Source organism: Dicentrarchus labrax, unplaced genomic scaffold, assembly GCF_905237075.1.
Source record: "Dicentrarchus labrax unplaced genomic scaffold, dlabrax2021, whole genome shotgun sequence".
NCBI classification, from domain to species: Eukaryota; Metazoa; Chordata; class Actinopteri; family Moronidae; genus Dicentrarchus; species Dicentrarchus labrax.
Window position 1 is genome coordinate 2632160 of NW_026136703.1, and position 21673 is coordinate 2653832.

General features: G+C 41.0%; 2 protein-coding genes and 2 long non-coding RNA genes across 4 annotated transcripts in view; 2 read left to right on the plus strand and 2 right to left on the minus strand.

Moving 5' to 3' along the window:
- LOC127354591 (uncharacterized) overlaps nucleotides 1-21673 on the minus strand; it is a 235707-nt gene that overhangs the window by 15391 nt on the left and 198643 nt on the right. The gene's annotated exons all lie outside the window — the stretch shown is intronic.
- On the plus strand, nucleotides 752-7860 carry jkamp (jnk1/mapk8 associated membrane protein). Its single transcript, XM_051384158.1, has 7 exons — nucleotides 752-840; nucleotides 1496-1575; nucleotides 1717-1871; nucleotides 3272-3478; nucleotides 4354-4535; nucleotides 4656-4732; nucleotides 4910-7860. Exons 1-7 carry the CDS (start codon nucleotides 837-839, stop codon nucleotides 5126-5128), a joined length of 924 nt encoding a protein of 307 aa, XP_051240118.1. The 5' UTR covers nucleotides 752-836; the 3' UTR covers nucleotides 5129-7860.
- fam241a (family with sequence similarity 241 member A) lies at nucleotides 12512-19483 on the minus strand. The gene is made up of 2 exons (XM_051384358.1): nucleotides 19212-19483; nucleotides 12512-12936 (listed from the first exon to the last, which is right to left on the minus strand). The coding sequence occupies exons 1-2, from the start codon at nucleotides 19359-19361 to the stop codon at nucleotides 12640-12642; spliced, it is 447 nt and encodes a 148-aa protein (XP_051240318.1). The 5' UTR covers nucleotides 19362-19483; the 3' UTR covers nucleotides 12512-12639.
- LOC127354585 (uncharacterized) lies at nucleotides 12930-14055 on the plus strand. Its single transcript, XR_007881591.1, has 2 exons — nucleotides 12930-13346; nucleotides 13456-14055. It is a non-coding gene; the product is annotated as an uncharacterized LOC127354585 (long non-coding RNA).

Consider the following 21673-nt stretch of genomic DNA (forward strand, 5'->3'; position numbering starts at 1 on the left):
TTTACGTTTATCTTTAGCCAGCAGTTTTAAATTTGATTCAATGTCGCCCGCTCTGGCCCGGGATGCATTTAACTATGGCCGCTGGCTTCGCTATTCACGTTTCTGACTATGGAGCTGCCATAACGTTGGTTCCTCGGGTGTGTCGCTGAGGGGACAATGTATTAGAAACTGAGCGGTTTTGACCTTGGTCGTTCTTTGAGGTTAGAGGAAAGCAGATACATAAAGCAAACTGAAGGGAGCAGAAGAGGTTGTTTATTTATGTATATGGACAAAACATGGACAGTACCAAGAATCTCCAGTAGATGGCAGCCTCGCAATAAGAAGGATGCAGGTTACTGGGTGGCAAACATTACTGTCCTCTATGTATTTCACACTAACATTTAAACACACTTTACAGAGACATTACCCTTTACACAACATTTAAACTTTAACTTTATTTTTTTAATTTTTTGACAAAAACAAATCAACAACAGACAGGGTATGCTGAAATGTTTGACACTGTGTAGAAAATAGAATAAAAAAGTTTAAAGTTTAAAGGTCTCTTAGCTACTGCATGCCATTCATGAGCACTGTCCAGTCTGTGGACAAAATATAAAGTAACAAATAAACTTCAGTAGGGACAGGTACAGGAAAACATGAAGAGAAACAAAGAGATTGTAAAAAGTAAGAGCAGAGGGGACAGAGCAGCTGTCTTCCTGTAAAAAAAAAAAAAAAAGAGGTGTTGTACTTCCTGTTTGTGCTACGTTTTTGTCGTCCGCATCCGGTTTCGGTAGCGAATGAAAATACGGTAGCACTGAGGCGAGAACACCTTGTTTTTCCTCATTATTTGTCTCACCATGGGTAAGTTAAAGCTGTCTTTCATTTTTACTTTTCACCTGCTGACAGCTGTGTGTGTGTGTGTGTGTGACCGAGCTAACGTTAACAGTGTGCTTTCACTAGCTAACGTTAGCTAACTAGCTGTGAGTTAGCAGCCTGAAGGAGAGGTCTCTCTTTTAACGGAGAACGGTCTTCATGGCCGGGAAAATAGCGTTCTTCAAAACCGGCCCGTCAGCTAACGTTGTGCTTAGTCCCATAATAACTGCCATATCTAAATGAACTAAAATGGCTAGATGAAATGGGCCCTCTTTCAGACAGAATACAGGAGAACGAAGAACATACTTCACGTTATAGCACAGTTGAATATGAGCTGAATATGTAAACCCCAACGTTAACGTTAACGGTCCGGTAGTGCTGCTGTTCTGTGGGTTCCGTGCTCTCCCTGATGAAGGCCACAAAGCTCGTTTTCCTACCAGTAAATGTACATTTCCAAGTATGGAATCTGGCAAGTAAAACAACCAGTCATGTACTCACAAGTGTTCAAAAGAGGCCAAACATCACATTGTTCCAAAGCAAGACCAACACTGTATTAATATTTTCCAAAGCGCTGTCCTCTGTCTCCTGTGACTGTGCTACCAGACTGTTGACTGCAGTATGGTGTCTCTGTATGTCCTTGCAGCTGTGGCCATGAGCTCAACGTGTCCAGGCCTGTACTGTGGCAGGGTGATGGTGAACGGATCAGTGGAGGGAGAGTGTGGCGTGAGTACTAAACGTCACAGTTGTGTCTCACTGGTGGCTGTGTGTGTGGGACTGTTGGCCATTGCCTACCTGCCACCTGTGAATGGCAGTGAAATGCATCGTCATGGTCTAGATTACATTGTGGTTTGTCTGTCCTGCCAGGTTTGTCCTCGCGGAGAGCGGACCAACCTCCAGAAGGTGTGTGAGCGCTGCACCGAGTCCCCCGAGCTCTACGACTGGCTCTATCTGGGCTTCATGGCCATGTTACCACTAGTGCTGCACTGGTTCTTCATCGAGTGGTACTCTGGGAAGAAGAGGTTGGGACACACACACACACACACTCACACTCTGTCTCTCTAGGTAATTGAAAACCCAGTCATTATCACAAAATGAGCCTACACTGGGTGAAACAGACCCCAGTGTAAATGTGTCACATGATATCGGATTTCGGTATTGTCCGTCCTTATCGTGTTAGAGTATTTCATAAAGCAGTCATTCAGACCCCCTTCAGTAAACCAGGCTTATGGCAGGAACTGTGTTTAATGAAGCCGGTTGAGGCTGTTGGGAGTATTTTGATGAATTAAGTAGAACAAATGGATTTGTCCCGTTGCTGCAGACTCAAAGTGAGTGTCACATTTTCACCATTCGTTTTCATTTTAAATGTCATATAAATCAAATTACAGAAATGAAACAGACACTCACAATTACTATAGGAACCAACAGCCAACTACTGGTTATATTTGTCGATTCAGTTGTCTAATGTCATGTTGCATCTCATATGTCTCGTACAGCAATTTTCAGAAGCGCAACACAAAGAACATTCACTTTACTGACATGGGACTTAAACCCACATAATGACAGCAGAGCGCTGCTACAGAGCGAGCTGACTTCAGTGGGGCTGAATTCATTTCTGCTTGTGTCAGAGGCCTTGTTTACGCCTGGTATTAACATGGGTGATCTGATCACAAGTGGAGAGCTGTAAGCACAGCAGTTCACATCTGGCATTAAAATGCATCTCCACATGAGTCACCAGTCACCACTTGTGGTCAGATCTCACTTCTCCTCTCTACATGCCACACAAAAATAATCAGATGTGAGCAATACATCAGAATTGAGTGTTAAGGTTTGCAGTGTGAACGTAGCCTAAATGCCGGTGTCAGCCTGATCCCTCATGTGTTACCTGCACTGTCAGCAGCCCTGCAGAAAATACTCCTGAACTGAAACTGAACTGTATTAGCAGAGCGATCGCTGTAGCTTTCTCTGACTGTGTAGAATTCTGATGCTTTCACATCTCAACACACCACTGCAGGGGCCACAACTGTATTTTTATTTTTATTTAATTATGATTACTAGTTGAATGGTGAAATAAGTTGGAACATGCAGTATTCACAAACATCTGCTGCTTACATGGCAGCAAACAGAACAACAACAGCAAACACATCATTGTACTAATATTACAGTGAAGCAAATGGAAACCAGACAGTGTGTTTGAGTGTACCTGTACTTTGATGTCAGGTCCAACAGGGTCCATGTCTGACCTTACTGCTGCTCTATAACATCCTGCCAACTCTGAATGTGCTTTATTTCTGCCATTGGTTTTGTTTATTTTCTGCTGTAATATTTTATATTTGAGATGTGTTCAGTGTGTTTGGATGGGACATGATGAAGAAATTCAGTTCTCGTGTATCTGCTGTCTGATCTGGTGTTGTGTGTTCAGCTCCAGTGCTCTGCTGCAGCACATCACAGCCATGTTGGAGTGCAGTGTGTCGGCCGTGGTCACCCTGCTGGTCACAGAGCCGGTGGGAAAGCTCAGCATCCTTTCCTGCCGAGTCCAGATGCTGTCGGACTGGTACACCATGCTGTACAACCCCAGTCCAGACTATGTCAACACGTTACACTGCACCCAGGAGGCCGTCTACCCGCTGTGAGTACAGACTGCAGCATTTGAAATCCTCGCTGATATGAGGTCTTGTATTATCTGACATATGACACATGTCCAAGCAGTGTTCATTCAAACATTGGGGAACTGTGCTCGTACTAGGGGGTGTAAGAAGATATTGATACACTTCTGTATTGCACTACTGTTTTGTGATACTGTATCGATCGATTCAAAAACACAGAGACAGAGATTTGTGGGAGGGGTTCAATTTGTGTTGTGTGTGTGTGTGTTTTTCCTAAATCCTGGAGAACCAGGCCAGGACATCTCTTCAGAACTACAATATTTCATTATTTGTCACACATTTTACCTTTGTCAAAAAATTGCAGCTTCTCTGATATATCACATGGCCATATTATGATTTAAATGTTATTGCAGCCCTACAACTGCTTGACAACACGTTCCAAGAACTGTGATAAACACAGTTTTGCACAGTTTATACCTCAGAAATAAAACAAGGATTCTATAAGTGGATAAAGAAAATGGAAGAGAAAATGTATTTTATAGATTTTTGTCCTTGAGCAACACACTGAACCCCAAGTTGCTCCTGATGCTGTGCATCAGTGTATGAGTGTGTGTGAATGATGAGTTTCTGTTCTGGTGAGCAGTTGGCACGTTGCATGGCAGCCACAGCCATCAGTGTATGAATGTGTGTTCGAAAGACTAGAAAGACGCTATATAAGTACAGTCCATTTACCATTTACCATTTACCAGTATGGTGAGTTGAATCCAGTCGTGAGTAGATTTTATTGTTACATAAAAGTTGTCACTCTTTCTGTAAACACAGGTCCATTGTGATTTGCTGTGTATTGTTAGAGCTTATTGTCTTAAGCAGACTCCTGTCTTGTCATTGTCCTCCTCAGCTACACCATTGTGTTAATCTACTACGCCTTCTGCCTGGTGCTGATGATGCTGCTGCGCCCCCTGTTGGTGAAGAAGATAGCATGCGGCCTGGGCAAATCTGACCGCTTCAAGAGCATCTACGCCGCTCTGTACTTCTTCCCCATCCTCACTGTGCTGCAGGCCGTGGGCGGAGGGCTGCTCTGTGAGTATTCGTGGCCTCTGCTGCTGACTTCACATCCTACTGCAACTTGTTGTTAAGAGTTTGTTGTGTTTATAATAATGTTTAATTGTGCAGCTGTGAGTCACTATTTGTATGTTTCAGACTATGCATTCCCCTACATCATACTGGTCCTGTCTCTGGTCACACTGGCTGTCTACATGTCTGCCTCTGAGATACAGGTAACAGCACACACTACACTGTGTGTAGTATGTAGCAGATAAAAAAAACAAACCATTCTTTTATTATATTATTTATATAATATATATATTATTTTATTTTGATGTCATTGATCTGTTCTCGTAATATTCATTCTAACCTGTTTCCTCTCTCTGTGTGCTCACCCTCTGCTGCCACAGTCGTTCAAGAACCTGGTTGCTAAGAAGAAGCGTCTGGTAGTCCTGTTCAGCCACTGGCTGCTCCACGCGTACGGCATCATCTCCATCTCCCGGTTGGACAAGCTGGAGCAGGACCTGCCGCTACTGGCCCTTGTGCCCGGCCCCGCCCTGTTCTACATAGCCACGGCCAAGTTCACGGAGCCCAGCCGCATCCTGTCTGAGGGCGGCAACGGACACTGAGCTCCTCTGCTGACAAATCCAACACTGATACTGACACTGAACACTTTTCATAAAGTGCTGCAGCTTCCAGTAGTGAGCCATCAGACTGACAGCAGTATGTAGTGGGTAATCCAGTGGGGTTGACTGGGGTTCAGTTTCAGGGCTGATGACCATAGAGTGATGACATCGTGGGCACGCTGTTGAACTGCTAGTGTGCAGGTACATTAAAGGTAGAGTTGCACAGTAAGTGATAACCATTAAGTGTTTTTGTGTAATTCCATTCATGATTTGCAAACAGGACGAATGGTCAGTTCACACAGCTGAATGCCACCTTATCCTTATTTAAATAACATTCAGATCTTTCCATGGCAGAATGACTTCATGCAAACGAAGTGTTCACTCTTTGTTTTTCCAAGCTGAGAACTGCTCACTGGTTGTGTTTCCATCAGCGTATTTTGAAAGTTTAATGGAAACGGCAAAATTAGAAAAAAACTTTGCTCACTTACGCTCTAAAGTTTTTGTGTTTGCTTGAGATGGTTTTTGTCTTTTAGGAAAAAGAGTTGATGCTCTTAATGGGAGATGGAGACACTTTCTCTGAATAAGTTCTGACATAGTGAACGTTTAAGTCACATGACGATGAGCTGTTTCTGCTCCGGCAGTCTCCTCATCGCTCCGACGGCTCTGTAATACATCCATGATCTCTGCACACAGCTCTGAAGGAACCGTCCTCACATTAATACGCTGGCGCTCTTTTAATGGCGTCATCTTGTTGCGCCCTCTGCTGCTGGTTTTCCAACTGGAGAATTGGTGCCACCTACTGCTTATCTCTATGAACTGACTCCTAATAATTATGTAACGGTATTAGATTGAAGCAAGGATTCCATCTGGATGGAAAACCTGGCTGCTGAGTGCTCACATAACTGTTTACATTTCATGTTAGCACAGTTGCAACCAATGTGTCTGTTCACTTTAAACAAATAAAGCTATCGATCATTTTTTTATTAATTCTGCTACAGTCCAAGAAGATGATGACAAATGACAAGTTACGTCTTTAAATGACTCCTTTAGTTTGAGCAGCAGTCCTAAAATCCAATCCAATAGATTCAGTTTACAGTCAGAATGTGGGGAGGTTGCAGCTCCACACTGTTTGGTATTTTAATTTGATAAATAACAATTCATTGATTATTATTTTTCTGGTTCTACATCTGATTCGGTTCAGTTCAGATTTGGAAAATCAAATCCTAAATTCACTGTTCCCATTTTGTTCTATATGTACCTGACATGAACCCAGAGACTGCTGTGTATTTTACTGACCTTAATTGTGTTTGTTGTACAGATAAAATAACAGTGAAATGTACAGAAGCAGCCGTCTTATTTTGGTGCTTCTGGGATGCTGTTTTGTTCTCCGTGTCCGATCCTTCCAATGGCCTTCAGTGGTTGTTGAGTTGAAGCTGCTAATGCACTGTCTGTGTATATTGTTGTAAATACATGTATCCCTGTAAATAGTGGATTTGCGACATGCACACAAGCTCCAATTACAAATGAACAATATTTAAAGCTGCATACAATTTGTCATATTTGCTAAAACTGATTTATCCTGAGAGTTCTACATGAGACAGATAATCTGTGCACAAGAGCTCCTCCTAGGGCTCGTAATGGTATTTGCAGGAATGAGCATTGATTTCCCTGGCTTGTTCTGTGGTTGTTGTGGCCTAAAGTGACTTCACGGCATATTTTCTAAAATTTGCAATGCACGTTTTATGTTTTTAGACATAGTTTTACAATGAAATTGCGAAAGAAAACATAAAAAATGGAAGGCAATTTCTTCCAGTGACAATTAAGTCATAGTAGCTAGTAGTTTGGTGCCATACGTTGGCTCAACGTTTTGCGTGGGGGACTGTTATGATTGGGGAAACTACAATGATGGTGAGTGAAGATGATTTTCACAGATTATCTGTCTCATGTTCTACTGTCAGGATATAGTGAAAGTTTAAGTGAATATGACAAAATGTTATTTTATAAGTGACCTACTGCAGCTTTAAAGTTCAGTGTACCTAGCTATATAATTTGAGTGTAATTGCTGACAATACATGTGCTCTGTCTGTTATTGAATGTGTGTAGTGAACAATATCAGCATGAGCTCAAACCTCAAGTATTTATGAGTCACCTTTATGAGTCTCTTAAGCATACACCTCCTGAGGTAAAGAGCATGCTGAGGTCACTGAGGAAAGACTTACTGGTTGTAATCCAGCTCCAGCCAGCACACAGCACACACTACCACACCTGCAGCAGCCTGTTTCCCAGAGGCAGCTTTATTCAGTTGTAGTGAAAGGCTGAACCTGTCTGTCCCATCCCGATTGTTGCATTCAGCAAAGATAACCACGTAACTCAGTAAACCTGCTTCTTGAAACACTGGAAGCTTTTGCTTGTGTAAACACAATCATATGGTGTGGGTTTCCAGCACTTTGTGTGTTTTATATATTTATATATATATAATAAATGATATGTGCCAAATGTTTGCTGGATTGAAAACATTTCTCCTGTACAGTACATTGCTGGACATTTAATCCACTGTCGGTCTGTACCTGCCTTTGTTCTCTCCTTGCTCATTCATTTATGTACTTATGGAACCAAAAACAATATTTAAGAAAATGCTCTTGACGGAATGTGTAAGTGATTTGTTTTTTGTATCCATTGTTAATGTTGAGTCTGTTCCAAATATAAATGCAAGAAATAAAGAACTTTTTTTGCCATATGATTACACACAATGTTTCTGAATAGGCTGACCCGAAGCAGGGGTCTCAGTCGCTAACCACTGCTGTTCAGTGTTCTGCCACTCCAAGAAGCTCAGTATTGATCAGAGGTTGGATGTGTGGCTATTGTATCAGTGTCAGTGTACATGTCCTCTGATATGCACCGATATTTCTGATCATGTAGAAGGGCTTGTAGTTTTTACAGTACTGATGTATTTCTATTTCTTTTTATTTTCTCACTTCATTTCTAGAATTGGTTGACAATTTTGCCTATATTTTAATTTCTTAAACACTATATCAGCAGCTTTATCAATAATCAGTGAATTTTCCCTCTAAAATAAATAGTTTTTTATCCCTTATGGGTCGGCCTGGAACTAACAACATACTTTTTGTTTGTTTTTGTGTACATTTTTATATCGTCTTTTGTTGTTCACAGCCAAACAACAAGTAAAGGCCTGTAACCTGCTCTCTTTGCACGCGTCTGTGGGCGTCTTTGATTCTTTTGTGCCAAACTGAATACTTTTGGCCCTGCTGCCATCTGGGAAGAGGTACAGAAGCTTCTGCTGCTGTGCCACCAGACTCTTCCCTCAGGCTGTGAGACTGTGAAGTTCTTCCTCAGGACTTCATCGTGCAAGGTAGTATTTATTTCTTAATAAAATGTATTTTAAATGTTTTGTTTAGATTTTTTGTAGCATAAAGGGAACTAAAGGGATCTACAATCTGAATGTCATACAACCCTGTGCTGTAATTTAATAACGTTGAATGGAGAAAGGTCGGAAGTGATGTGAAGCATTTGTTATTTCCTTTGTGCTCACTAGTATGGTGTTAAATCTTAGCAACAGTGCAGACTGTGAAAAATGACCTCACACGTGTCAGTTCCTGCAGACACTGAAGAGTCTCAAGTCAATGAGAGCCAAAGCACAGTGTTAGGAACGCTCACTTTAATCATAGACATTGCAGTACATTCTGATTCAATAGTTCTCCTGTAGGTATGCATAAAACTCTCAGTGCAAACACCTTATAAACAATAACTTCTGTTCAGAAGAACTGATTAGTTTCTTTTAAAAAAGGACAAATACAGCATGGCTACAGTAAGTCGTCATCATCAGTGATGATGTTTCCCCTGGAAACCATTTATACTCAGTAGTAAACATTAAAACCAGTGTAACGACTGCAGTTCTGTTCCTCTGCAGTGGTTCCCAACCTTGTTCCTTAAGGGAGCCCCTCTCTGTCACTGAGTAAACTGATGTATTTAATGGATATCGCATATTCAATGTCTAACAATAACAAGAAAAATAGATAAACTGTACAATGAACCTGACGTTTGTGTAAAACCAGAGATTTGGATGAATTTAAAGCAGATTATTAAATACTGAGTAGAAATTAGTTTTCCTAATATTTTATGGAGCTTTTTATACATAAATACATATTTATTTTTATTTTTAACAATCTTAACTACTACTTTATTTAGTTTTAGACAAATTCAGTGTTTTGTTCTGTCACATGCTTGGCCATTGTTCTATTAGCTCTTTGGTTATTTTCCAATGCAGGACATCTTCAATAATAATCTGAACTTTATAAATTCATTTTCTTCACAGAAATGAACCAAATGCTGAGATATAGGCCAAACTGTGTATACTTTTAAAGTTTTCTTACTTTCCTAGTGGGGGTCCTGACCCCAAGGTTGGGAACCACTGCTCTACAACAGTGTGTGGTCAGTTAATGTGCACATTCCACTAGTGTCAGCAGAATGTACAACAACAACAACACAAGAGTTAAATATGTTCAAAGCTACCTGAGACTACCAGAACAATTCAATAACCCTCCCATACTGTTACATACTGTCTCTTTTACCTTTTGTACCTCCCTTTTCAGACACATCTCCCAACATTGACTTATATTCATATGGAACTATTCTGCATTAGATTGAACACTTTTGGATGATTGAGATATGCAAACGGTAAACATCCTGTATATGTTTATTCTGCCACTGTCTGCAAAACGTTGACTGTTAGCCTTTGTTGTTTCCTCTACAGGTAACCTAGCAAGGCAGCTGCACTCCTAAGATCCTCTTGTCAGGCTTGGAGCTCTGCACTTGTGTCCAACCACAGCAGTGACGGAGCAGTCAGCGTTCAATGAGGAACTACTGGCAGCTGCTGCAGGAGCTACAGGAGCTACAGGTGTTATCGCCAGGTGTGTGTGAGAAGTGGCTGTTAGCGTAGATGCTGCTAGCTGAAGGCTGAAGGCTTTTCTCAGTGGAAGAGAGGTTTACTCTCTTCTCCCGACTGGCTTCAGTAAGAGCTGACTACGTTATATGGTTCACTCAATCTGATTGGTTGAAGTTTGTCTGTGATAGACAGGTGGTTCATCCAGTCACAAGCTGAGTATTTTTCAACAGTTTCCAATGACGACGTCCCAGATGGTTCTGTGTAACAAACCATCCGGCGCTGTCAGGTTACTCTACAGCATCCACTACTTCCTGTACTCAAGAAGTTTTGGGTGATTCAAAGAGACTTCGTACTTCATTAAGGACTGTTAAATGAATCTGTTCAATCGCTAACTGATAATGAATGAATGCTTCTGAGTCATTAAGAAAAATGTCTAAATTCTCAGATGTGAATATTTCTGCTTTCTCTCGTCCTCTATGACAGTAAAGTGAATATCTTTGGGTTGTGGACAAAACAAGACATCTGAGCTTGAATCAATGAATAGGAAAAGTGTTAAAGTGATACTGAAAAGAATCGCTGTTGCAGCCCTTGCGTACATATTCCTTATTTAAAGACTAACAACACCTGAGCCTGAGAAGGCTTTCACAAGATATAGAAACCTCAGGGGATTTTCAGTATGACAGATATGATGAATAAAAAGAGTTTTGCGTTAATTGCACTCAACTACAACAGTTTGATAGGTTAAGACAAGTCAACATTTCATGATATAAGCAAAAATCAGTACACTGAGCAGCTCTGTGCATGAACACTCCAGTTCCCATGTCCTCTGCCACAGTAGCAGACAAACTGGAAGACTGTACGTTTGCATCCAGTAGAAAGGTTGAGTTTTGACGGCACGAGAACACTACTGTATCTGAACACAGTTTCCAGTACAGAATGGGTCATATCTTTCTGTCAATGTGAGAAGTAATTAATATCACACACATTTTTCTGTCAGATCCCCTGAAATGAAGAGCGCTTCCACCTGCACCAATAACTGATAATCATCTGTTATCTGGTAGAGGGAGGAAGTGAATCAGGCAAGCGCGGGCACCAAGACGCAGAGCGCGGGAGAGAGGCTAACTGACGTCTAGAACTGATCCCCATTTAGAACCACCCTCCACAGCTACTGTAAAAAGCCTCTGCAGTACTGGATGTAATAGACCTTTTTCACAGCAGCCATCTGACATGAAACAGTAGGGTAAACAGAGGAGTTACAAATAATACTGATGATCCCTTTGGGGTCTAATGACATTTTCTTGATGTTTACATATCTTGTTAAATTCCCCTTTAAAGGGACTTTGATATCAGAATGTGCACAATAACCTCAGCTATCTGTATAATAAGCACCAATTGTCCTAGAGCACTGTGTAAACACATCATCTGACCCTAAAGCTCATTTCTGAACTAGGGGTTGCCAAAGCTTTACAGGGTTCACGATGCCTTCTTGATTTTTAAAAACTTTCAGAATATGCACAGTGTGGCCTACATCTCAGCATTTTGAAATTCTTCCAATGTGTTGTGAAAACACACCTTTACTAATGTGGACCAGTTGTTTTGGTGCTTGAAATGGGTTTATGAAAGTCTTAGGTTCACAGTGGAGTATATGAATAAAATGGAATATAAATGTATGATAAATTAGTGAAGTCAGTTTCACATAAAATGTAGATGGACACATGAACCCACCAATAAGGAATGCTCCTAGCACGCTGTGTGAATGGTGTACGCTCTCACAGGAATACAGACTGCACAGATATTGACAGAAACATTGCAAAAACGCTCAGGGGCTTAACATGTAGTTCCATTTAGCATAGCAACATACCCAGCTTACTTACTACTTATTGTTTGTCAAAATGGCTGCTGTGAAAAAGGTCTTCCATAGTTGGAACAGTAACAATAATTCCATTTTATCAGCCATCAGTACATTGTGCATGGCTAGTATCAATCCCAAAGTACATTTTACTGCAAGAACATCACAAGAACATCACAAGTGCTGTATGTCAGCTCTACATGCAGACACTGCTCCTTATGATTGATTACTGGACTCATATCACTGCTGCACTTGAACGTCACATAAACATACTGTATGTTAGTTTCTTTATCAGTGAAACACTGCACAGGGAAGAGTGCAGTTGTGTTTTATGAGTCCTGGCCTTCACTATGTAGCCTCTAAGTCAAACAGAAACAAGCCACTTCCCAAAATGTCTTCCTGTCCAACAGCATAAAGTTCTAACAGCAACAGGACAGCCCCACTCCTGCTGCTGAGGCAGGAGGAGCACCAGTCCCACCCTGAACACTGGACCCAGCTTCGGAGGTACTCCAACTGAGCGAGCTTCAAACCATTTCTAGAAACCTGCAAAGCCACCATCACTACAGAGCGGTGCAACCCTGTCTACAGCTGCCCCTCCCCCCCTCCCTTTTCCCCCCTCCCTTATCCCCCCACCCTTATCCCCCCTCCCTAAAAGCACAGATCCACTGCAGACTCCAATCCAAACATCCAGCAGCATGAGTCCCGCGTGTGTAAGCATTAACCAAAGAAAACAGCCGGCGCCGCTCTGACCGCCAGCTCTCATTACTTCTGGATGTAGATGATGATGATGCACAGAGTTCCCACCAATCCCAGGGCCTGGATCCCCAGGAACCAGAGCAACAGCCAGAAGAAGACAATCACCACCGGCTCCACTATCTTGTCCCCAAAGTACATCTGGCTGAAGCCCACCCCCCGCAGACACTTGTTGAGCATCCCAAACAGGGTCCCCATCCGCTCGCAGTCATCAAGCTGAGGCTCTCTGGTGGTGGGGTCGTCCACATGGGGCCACCTGGCGCTGGGGTCGCTGGGAGGTCGGGGTCGGGTCCGGCTGCCATCAACCTGCGGAGGCAACGTTCAAGACAGGTTACACATGAGCACAAGAGTGACAGTTCTCATACTGCCTATAGCTGAAGCACCTCTTTTCAGCCTGTGTCTGAAACGCTCTCTTATAGCCCCTGTCTCTTTAAGGCCCCCCTGCCAAAAAGCCCAGTCTGCTCTAATTGGTCAGCATTATTACACGGCCGCAGCTTCCACCCTCCCTCTTCTGCCTCAGCGTTGCAGGTGTTTAAGCAGGTAGCTCCTCACTGCTACTGAGTTTATCTGCATTTCTACCGTCAATATTAATTCAATAACTGCTTCTAAACCAAAAACTTCCCCACCGGACATGTTAGAGCGGGAGTCTGACCTGAAATCACTGAAATGAACAACATCAACAATCAAATTACAGCTTTCTGTGACATTTTCCTCAGGTAAATACTGCTAACGCTATTAGTCTCTCTCTCTATCACATAATGTTAGTGTTTATACCTTAACTATGAAAACCAACACTGTGTTTTATGCTTGTCTTTACCGGTACAGCAGTGAGCAGTGACCTACAGTCTACACAGCCCAGTGAACTTAAACATATTTGTTGTGAGCAGCTAAAGAGGTAACGTGTTAGCATGTGCATGTAGCATAGTATATAATGTAAACTGTAATTACCCTGATGTGGGGATGTTACCATACGAAACAGACAAAGTGAAACATTAGTCAAGCAGTTGTTTCTAGTGAAGAAACAGCCAGTAAATGTACCAAAGTAATCAGAGTAATAGTATAACGATTACTGTAACCTCCCATCTGTTATATTCTTCTGGAAAGTTACCATAATGAGTCAGAAACCTGCCTGCAATACTTTATCCTGTACAACTTGTCAATATAACTGAAGGAATTACTCATCTAATAAAGTACCTTGTTATGTGGTTTAAAAACTGCTCAGTAACTGTACTGTACTGTATCCATATTTCATAGCCTGATATTTTAACTGACAATAATTACCAAAGTTAACCTTAAAATATTTGTAAAAGCTGCAATTATATTTTCACCACTTTTAAAATACTGTATACTGAATATTGTATCATTTATATTATATATTATGTCATTTATCTTCCAACATAATAAAGTTTGAATGTGAGACAGTAATGTATTGTGTTGCTTACAGTCATTAATACAGGTTTAAATTTCACATTTTCATATTGATAGATGTTACACAAACCAGGTTTTTAACTCTTGTACATCCAGGAAATCTTCATAAAACCTCTGTGAAATAACATGTTATTTATATAAAACCACACTTATTACTGAATTTAAAAATGACCAAAGCTCTTCTTAAAAATAAAACACTTTATTTGTTTCACTCATATTCCAGTTACACATATTGTAAGTAACAAAGCTAGAACTTTTATGTAAACTCTGCAGATCATGTTCTCCATCAAGGTTTATGGTTTCTAGTATATTGAAGTGTGAGCTGGTAATGGAGCTCTGCAGTCAGTGTTCATCTTCATCAGTCTTCCTTTGGATACCCAGACTGTCCTGATGCTGCAGCTGTCTCTGTCCTCTGATGGGTCCAGGAACACCTGAGCTTCATCAGCTCACTCAAATCACCTGTTAAACATGGCAGATTCACTGATACAGTATAATACAATACAGTACAAGTACAATAGCTCATTGTTACGACGGAGTATTAGGGCCAGACTAAGAAAAAAAAATTTGGGGGGGGGAATTACGAAAATAAAGTCATAATATTTGGTCTACGAGAATAAAGTCGTAATATTACCAGAATAAAGTCATAATATTACGAGAATAAAGTCGTAACATTACGAGAATAAAGTTGTAAAATTACGAGAATAAAGTTGTAATATTCTGAGAATAAAGTCGTAATATTCTGAGAATAAAGTCGTAATATAACGAGAATAAAGTCATAATATAACGAGAATAAAGTAGTAATTTTATGAGAACTGTCAGCCTGTTGGCTCAGCCATCAAAACTGTTTAACGACGAAATTATCAATACGTTAGCTTACCTGTTGACTGTACGGTACGACTGAGACAAACAGCGGCCGCTGGGCTAAGGCTGAGGCTGCTGATTGGTTGAGCTGGTCATGTCAGATCTTGATAACTCTATCGAAGCTTTTTTCTCATTAAAACAACTTTTGTTCTTGTATTATTATTACATTATTCTCGTATTATTACGACTTTATTCTTGTATTATTACGACTTTATTCTGGTAATTTCCAACAAACAAACAAACAAAAAAATGTTTCTCTTAGTCTGGTCCTAATACTCCATCATACATTGTGGCTCTAAGTAGTCCTACGTTATAAAATAAAATAATAAAGCAGTGTCTCTGGTGGGTCCCTTATCACATTTACTATGCCTGTAACTGATGTTGTGACAAACCAAAGGCTCATAAATACAGTAAAAGTTCCCGGTGCAAAAACAGACATTTAGCAGTGAGCCTCAGTGTTGTTTATAATACAGTAGGAGATATGAGTAGATGTTACACTGGACCTGCACTCATATCGTCAGTAATACCAGTACTGCAGTAATGCTAAATAAATGGATCAGAAAACCTTATTATTATTATAGCCTAGCGAGCAACCCCTGCTGCTCAGTGCTAATCAAAGTTACACAATATTACTGAACTATTCCAACCTACTACAGTAACTTACTCCCGGTTATTTTGTTGGCTTACCACAAAGCTTAACGGCCACACAGCTTCTGACTGTCCCTCATATTACAACAGAAAGTCCAACAGTGTTAGCCACATTAGCTGCACAGCATGTTAATGCCTACACAATAAACAGTAAAACAACATTAAATAGAGAAAAACTTACAGCTTCTGAGTGTGAAGTTGGGTGACAGACGGTCCGTATCGGTCCATGAGCTGGTACTCCTCTGAGAAAGCAGTTGCAGTCCTTGTGGGAACATTTCAGTCACAATTCAAAAATAAATAAATAATTCCTCTGATGATGGGAGGACGTGCAGACTTTTGTGCTGGTCCGTGCAGCAAACATCAGGGCAGCTGTGGCACTTAGCTCCAGGCTTTCAGTAACAGCCAGGGCTTGCAGGGCAAACATGGCATACAGCAGCAAAGGCAGCTCTTGTCTGTGGGAGGTGGTTAGTCAGCGGGGAGGTGGTGCTATGCAAATGAATCAGCTTCTTACATAGGAAGGGGAGCAAAATCTGAACGGAGCGTTGGAGCTGAGGTCTTCTGACATTACCTATCCTCTAACATTTTTGCTTAAAGGGTTCCAAAACTAGGAATCAATTAGCAAAATTATTGACAATTAATTATCCGTCAATCGATTAATTGGCTAACTGTTGCAGCTCTAAAATGAGGAGAACTATTTGGTCTGACCCCACTAATAATAAAAAAAAAAAATAATAACTTGGCACACGTCATTCATTTCTTAATGTAGACCGCTGACCGTACCTGCTACAGTTACATATATATTGCTGGATTCAGCACAGACCTTTCTAACAAACCCTGGTTGGTATTTGTGGGACTATCCCAGCCAAGGCTACCTTATAGTAAATGTATACACTCATCACAGGTCCTCATATTTGATATTTCTGCCTATTGCACTTCTGTGATTGTAGAACTGAATCTCCTCAGTGCATCAATATATTTACATTCTGTTTTTCACCAAATCTGAAATCCTTCAGAGCTTGCATTATGAAAAATCCGGTGTATCATCTCCCATTCAGCCTGGCTTTATTTTGCTCTTATTTTATTTATGGGGTATGTCACAATATCTGTCATTTCAACCACTTTTGCAGTATTAAAAAAAAAGGAAAAAATACAATTTAAATCCATTTCACATATGGGAGACTTTGGAGAATATAAAACACTATGTTCTACCTCCAGTCGTGGTATCTCTGGGTCTTAGGTGCCTTCCCACTAGCCTCTAACAGGTGTCAGGGATGGGAAAGCTCACACTGATGTGATGTCAGGAACAGCAATACCTCACACTGACTGCACCATCACAATATGATGGACATCCAACCCTGCAGGGTTCCCACTCTTTAAAAAATATATATTTTAAAGGAGTTTTTCTTGACAATATAGGGCAGCACTCGCTCATGAAAGCTCTTTCAATAAAATACAATTAATTAATAAAATAAAGTCATAAAATATTTCCCGATATTTGGTCATTTTTATCAATCTCCAAGTGTTTCCATGACCGGAAAACTACTCCCTAAATTTCCAGTTTTTCAACGCATGGGAACCCTGTTAATGATTGCTTACCTTATCTAACCCATTGTTCACTTTATTAACTGTAGCCTCTGTGGAATGTGAATGGCATTGGTAAATGTGGATGCAACCACCAACAGCCTGCACAGTTTATTACTTACTTTCATGACACTAAACTCTATCTTCCTCACTCTGGGCAGACAGATTGTTCATGTGACATTGTTATAATGCAATCCAGTTCAAGGCCTGTAATTCCATTCACTGTATAATGGTTCCTTCCTTTCCTTACTGGACTAGAGAGCCTTCTAAAACACAGACAATCATGTGTGCAGTGGCACACACTGCACTCGCTCTAATACAGCCCACCTGCTGACTTTGTGAACAGCTCACATTCCATAAAGAAGTCACCGCAGGTAAGAAAACATATTGACCACTAGGAAGCAGCACACCACAGGCTACACCCACATTTGAAAGGAAAATAGAGACAATGGAGAAAACTTATGACCTTCATTCCAGGAAGACTTTACTTTTGTGCAATACAAAGAACACAACATGTATCAGAGAGTGTGGCACCTTGTCCCAGCCTTTAGTTTTAGTTTGAGCTAGAAATAAGTCAGGCACAGATACTGAACCACAAGCAGAACCAGAGGAAACAGGTATAATAGGTGTGTAATGTAAGACACTTAATGACAATGATTAAATGAATGTAAAATAGATAGATTTTTGCTCAAGGTATGACGTCCCTGTCTTATTACAGGTGTATTATGGTGTTATTATTAGCATACATTTAACAAACAACAACAACTTTCCCCCCGGGGATCAATAAAGTATTTCTGATTCTGAACTGCACTAATACCATTTTAAGTATTTAAACATTGGGTTTAACATTTCAAGTATAAGTTGGATTTGGTAGTTCTGTTTACATTAAAATGATGTTTTTAGAGAATATTCAGATTTTATGGTACTTTCCACAATTGTGCATTGTTGCCACATAATTTACCAGCTACTTTTAATTTCAGTTTTATTGTTTAGACAATTTTAAAGGACCAGTGTGTAGTGATGTAATGGCATCTAGTGGTGAAGTTGCACACTGCAACCATTTGAATACAGCTCAGCCTTCCAAGCGTGTAGGAGAAAACCGCCGCAAACCACCCAAATTCTAAGGTAACATAAACACAATGAAAACATACCTATGAATATTATATTTCATTTATATCAAATAGATTCTCCTAAATGTTACACACTGGACCTTTAGGGAATAAAAACACCTCAAAACATTTGTATCATGTTTAAGTAATAATCCATGCGACACAGGCTACAGCTAGCAAAAATGGTTGAACAATGGCAAACCTGAGCACTTTAGGAACTTACTGCCAATTATTGTGCCCTAAAGCCCTACTGCACAAACTGAACACACTGAACACACTTTGATTAAACCTGATAATAGCCTGTCATTAGATAGGTTACTTCCTACTTTGTTATTAAACTGACAAATCATCAGTGAACTGGAGATAAGGCCTTGCCCTGTCACGTGGTCTCTGTTCTTGTGAAGAGAACGTGCCACCAACCCACACTGAAGAAGCGTCCCGACTCGCGGTTAAAGTTGCTGTCCTGCCCCTGCGACACAGGACAAATACATACATTAACACCGATGGCTTGGGGGGCTTAAACGATGAAAAGCCGTCCCTCACGTCGGTGTGTGTATATTAATGTATTATATTCTATTTATTACACCAGTCGGTTTTTAAAGTCTGTTAATAACGATGCGGGCTCACATATACCCGAGTTAAATGCTTGGTCCTCTTAATTGTTAGCACTCATACGTCATATTCTCCCGGTTTGTATCACCAGCCTTTGAAAAGACACATTAAAGTATCAGATTTTTGAATGGGGTTTGGTTCGAGCGCTGGTGTTATTATGGCTCATTACATGGGGTAATTGCTAACTTAAAACAGTTCAAACTGAGGTTAACAGACACTGAAAGGCTCTGTCACTGCCATAAGACCTCACTGAGCTTAGCACCGACACAGCGGCACCACTCCCGGTTAGCATGGGATGTAATTAAAGGCTACAACTAGCTTGTTAATGTACTTTTGCTTTACCCTGTGTCGCTGCTGATGTAGTGCGGTCTGCCTGCCTTGGACAGGTTGAGGGGGAGTATGCCATCTTCTCTGGTTCTCTGACGACAGCTCTTCAAATTCACGTCGACGAAACACATACTGGTCATTTACAGGCGGCGCCGCAGCGGACATTTTCCAGCTAGTCCACTGACACTAACTTTCAGGAATCAAAACATGCGAGAAGTGATTGACAGCCCGGTACCAAAGTCCACCCTTGGAGGCGCGCGCGCGCGTTCCCGCTGGTGAGTCCCGCTTCAAGTTCGCGAGATCTCACTGCAGAATGTTTAGACCCGCCCACATCTAATATGACGGTGCTGCGTTCATGACGAGTGGGAACTTTGGGTGCTTGTCAATGTCCAATGTACTTCAAGGTCCAGCGTGTACAGCAGTGGTTCCCAACCTTTTTCCTTAAAAGACCCCTTTTCTATCATAAAGTAAACTGACGACCCCGCCACTCAGTGACATATATATTTGTTACTTCTCGGCTGGATTACTGAAACTCTTTATTATCAGGTTGCCCCAATAAGTCCATTAAAACGCTCCAATTATTACAGAACGCTGCAGCACGAGTACTGACAGGAACTAGAAAAAGAGATCACATCTCTCCTGTACTAGCTTCTCTGCACTGGCTCCCTGTAAAATGTAGAATTGAATTTAAAATCCTCCTCCTCACCTATAAAGCTCTTCATGGTCAGGCCCCTTCATATCTTAAAGAGCTCATAGTACCCTATTACCCCACTAGAACACTACGTTCTCTGAATGCTGGGCTACTTGTGGTTCCTATAGTCTCTAAAAGTAGAACAGGAGCCAGAGCCTTCAGTTACCAAGCTCCTCTCCTGTGGAACCAGCTTCCAGTTGTGGTTCGGGAGGCAGACACCCTCACCACATTCAAGAGTAGGCTTAAGACATTTCTCTTTGATAAAGCTTATAGTTAGGGCTGGATCAGGTGAGTCCTGAACCATCCCTTAGTTATGCTGCTATAGGCCTAGACTATCGGGGGATTTCCCATGGTGCACTGAGCTCCTCTCTTCCTCTCTCTTTCTGCACTCATTCATGTCCCATTAATGCATGTTACTAACTTCACTTCTTCCCCGGAGTTCTTGTGCTTTCTCGTCTCGCAGGTTCTCATGGATCCTGGTGGAGCCTCCTGCCATGGTCCTGCTTGACTGCCATTGCTAATATCACGGATATTATTGTTGTTATTATTATAAGTATTATTATAGCTATGGTTACTGTTGTTGCTGTTGTCACTGCTCATTGTCCCCCATCGTTGCTGTTGTCATGTTCATCATCATCAGTCACTACTATTAGTGTAGTTGTTGCTACTGTTGTTGCTGTGCACCTGTCTGTCTGTCTGTCTGTCTGTCTGTCTGTCTCTCTCTCTCTCTCTCTCTCTCTCACCCCAACTGGTTGAGACAGACGACCACCCACCTAGAGCCGAAGGATCTGTCCTAGGTTTCTGCCTTTTAACAGGCAGTTTTTCCTTGCCCTTGTCTCCAAGGTCTTGCTCATGGTGGTACTGTTGGGTCTCTGTAAATAATGTTATAAAGAGTTCGGTCTAGACCTGCTCTATTTGAAAAGTGTCCTGAGATAACTTCTGTTATGAATTGGCGCTATACAAATAAAATTGAATTGAATTGAATTGAAAATTGAATATATTATATTCAACACAAACAGAACAAGGGATAAACTGTACAATGAATATATATATATAATATATAATATTAATGCAATAAGTGCAGAATGTTTGTGTAAAACAAGCAATTTACATTAAATTTGAGTATTATGGTATTATAGTATTATATTCAATATTTTCGGATATTTTTAGTAACTTTTTAAACAATCTTCTGTCTGTATTATGTGTTTTTTTATAGTCTTTTTTGACTAATTTAGTGCTTTCTCCTCCCTGATACATTTTTTAACTCTAATGCAGGATGAGACTGTTTATCAGAGAGTGAAGGCTCTGTGAACGTTTGTGTTCAGGTCTACACTTTAGAAATGAACAAAATGCTGCAATATAAACCTATTACAGTACATGTGAGACGTACGTTTTTTTACACCCCTCAAAATCAAGAAGGCCTCATGACTGCCCATGAAGCTTTGACGACCCCCAGATTGGGAAGCACTGGTGTACAGGCCAGTAGCGAGGTCTGCCTATGTGTCTATGGGCCTATGTGTCACTGTACAGTGGCAGCAACTGCAGTTACCTTATGTTGTAGCTGGCTGGATTAAACTGTCTCTCTTTTCTGCCAAAAATATTCAGGTGCTACAATTATTATCTTAAATAATAATCTAAACTTCAAAAATAACGAATTCATTTTCTTCACAGAAATGAACAAAAAGCTGATATATATGCCTACTGAGTAAGTTTGCACTGGCCACCACTGACTGATAGACCATGTTTAACAGAGTCCTGCACAGACCAAAAGACCTGAGCCTCCTCA

What these genes read in the sequence shown, in the direction of transcription:
- jkamp (XM_051384158.1), top strand. An exon ending in CAGGAGGCCGTCTACCCGCT is followed by an intron (nt 3,479 to 4,353) that starts GTGAGTACAGAC and finishes TGTCCTCCTCAG; the next exon opens with CTACACCATTGTGTTAATCT. An exon ending in CGTGGGCGGAGGGCTGCTCT is followed by an intron (nt 4,536 to 4,655) that starts GTGAGTATTCGT and finishes TGTATGTTTCAG; the next exon opens with ACTATGCATTCCCCTACATC.
- fam241a (XM_051384358.1), bottom strand. Translation starts at nt 19,361, where the DNA reads ATGTCCGCTGCGGCGCCGCCTGTAAATGACCAGTATGTGTTTCGTCGA. An exon ending in TACATCAGCAGCGACACAGG is followed by an intron (nt 12,937 to 19,211) that starts GTAAAGCAAAAG and finishes TTGCCTCCGCAG; the next exon opens with GTTGATGGCAGCCGGACCCG.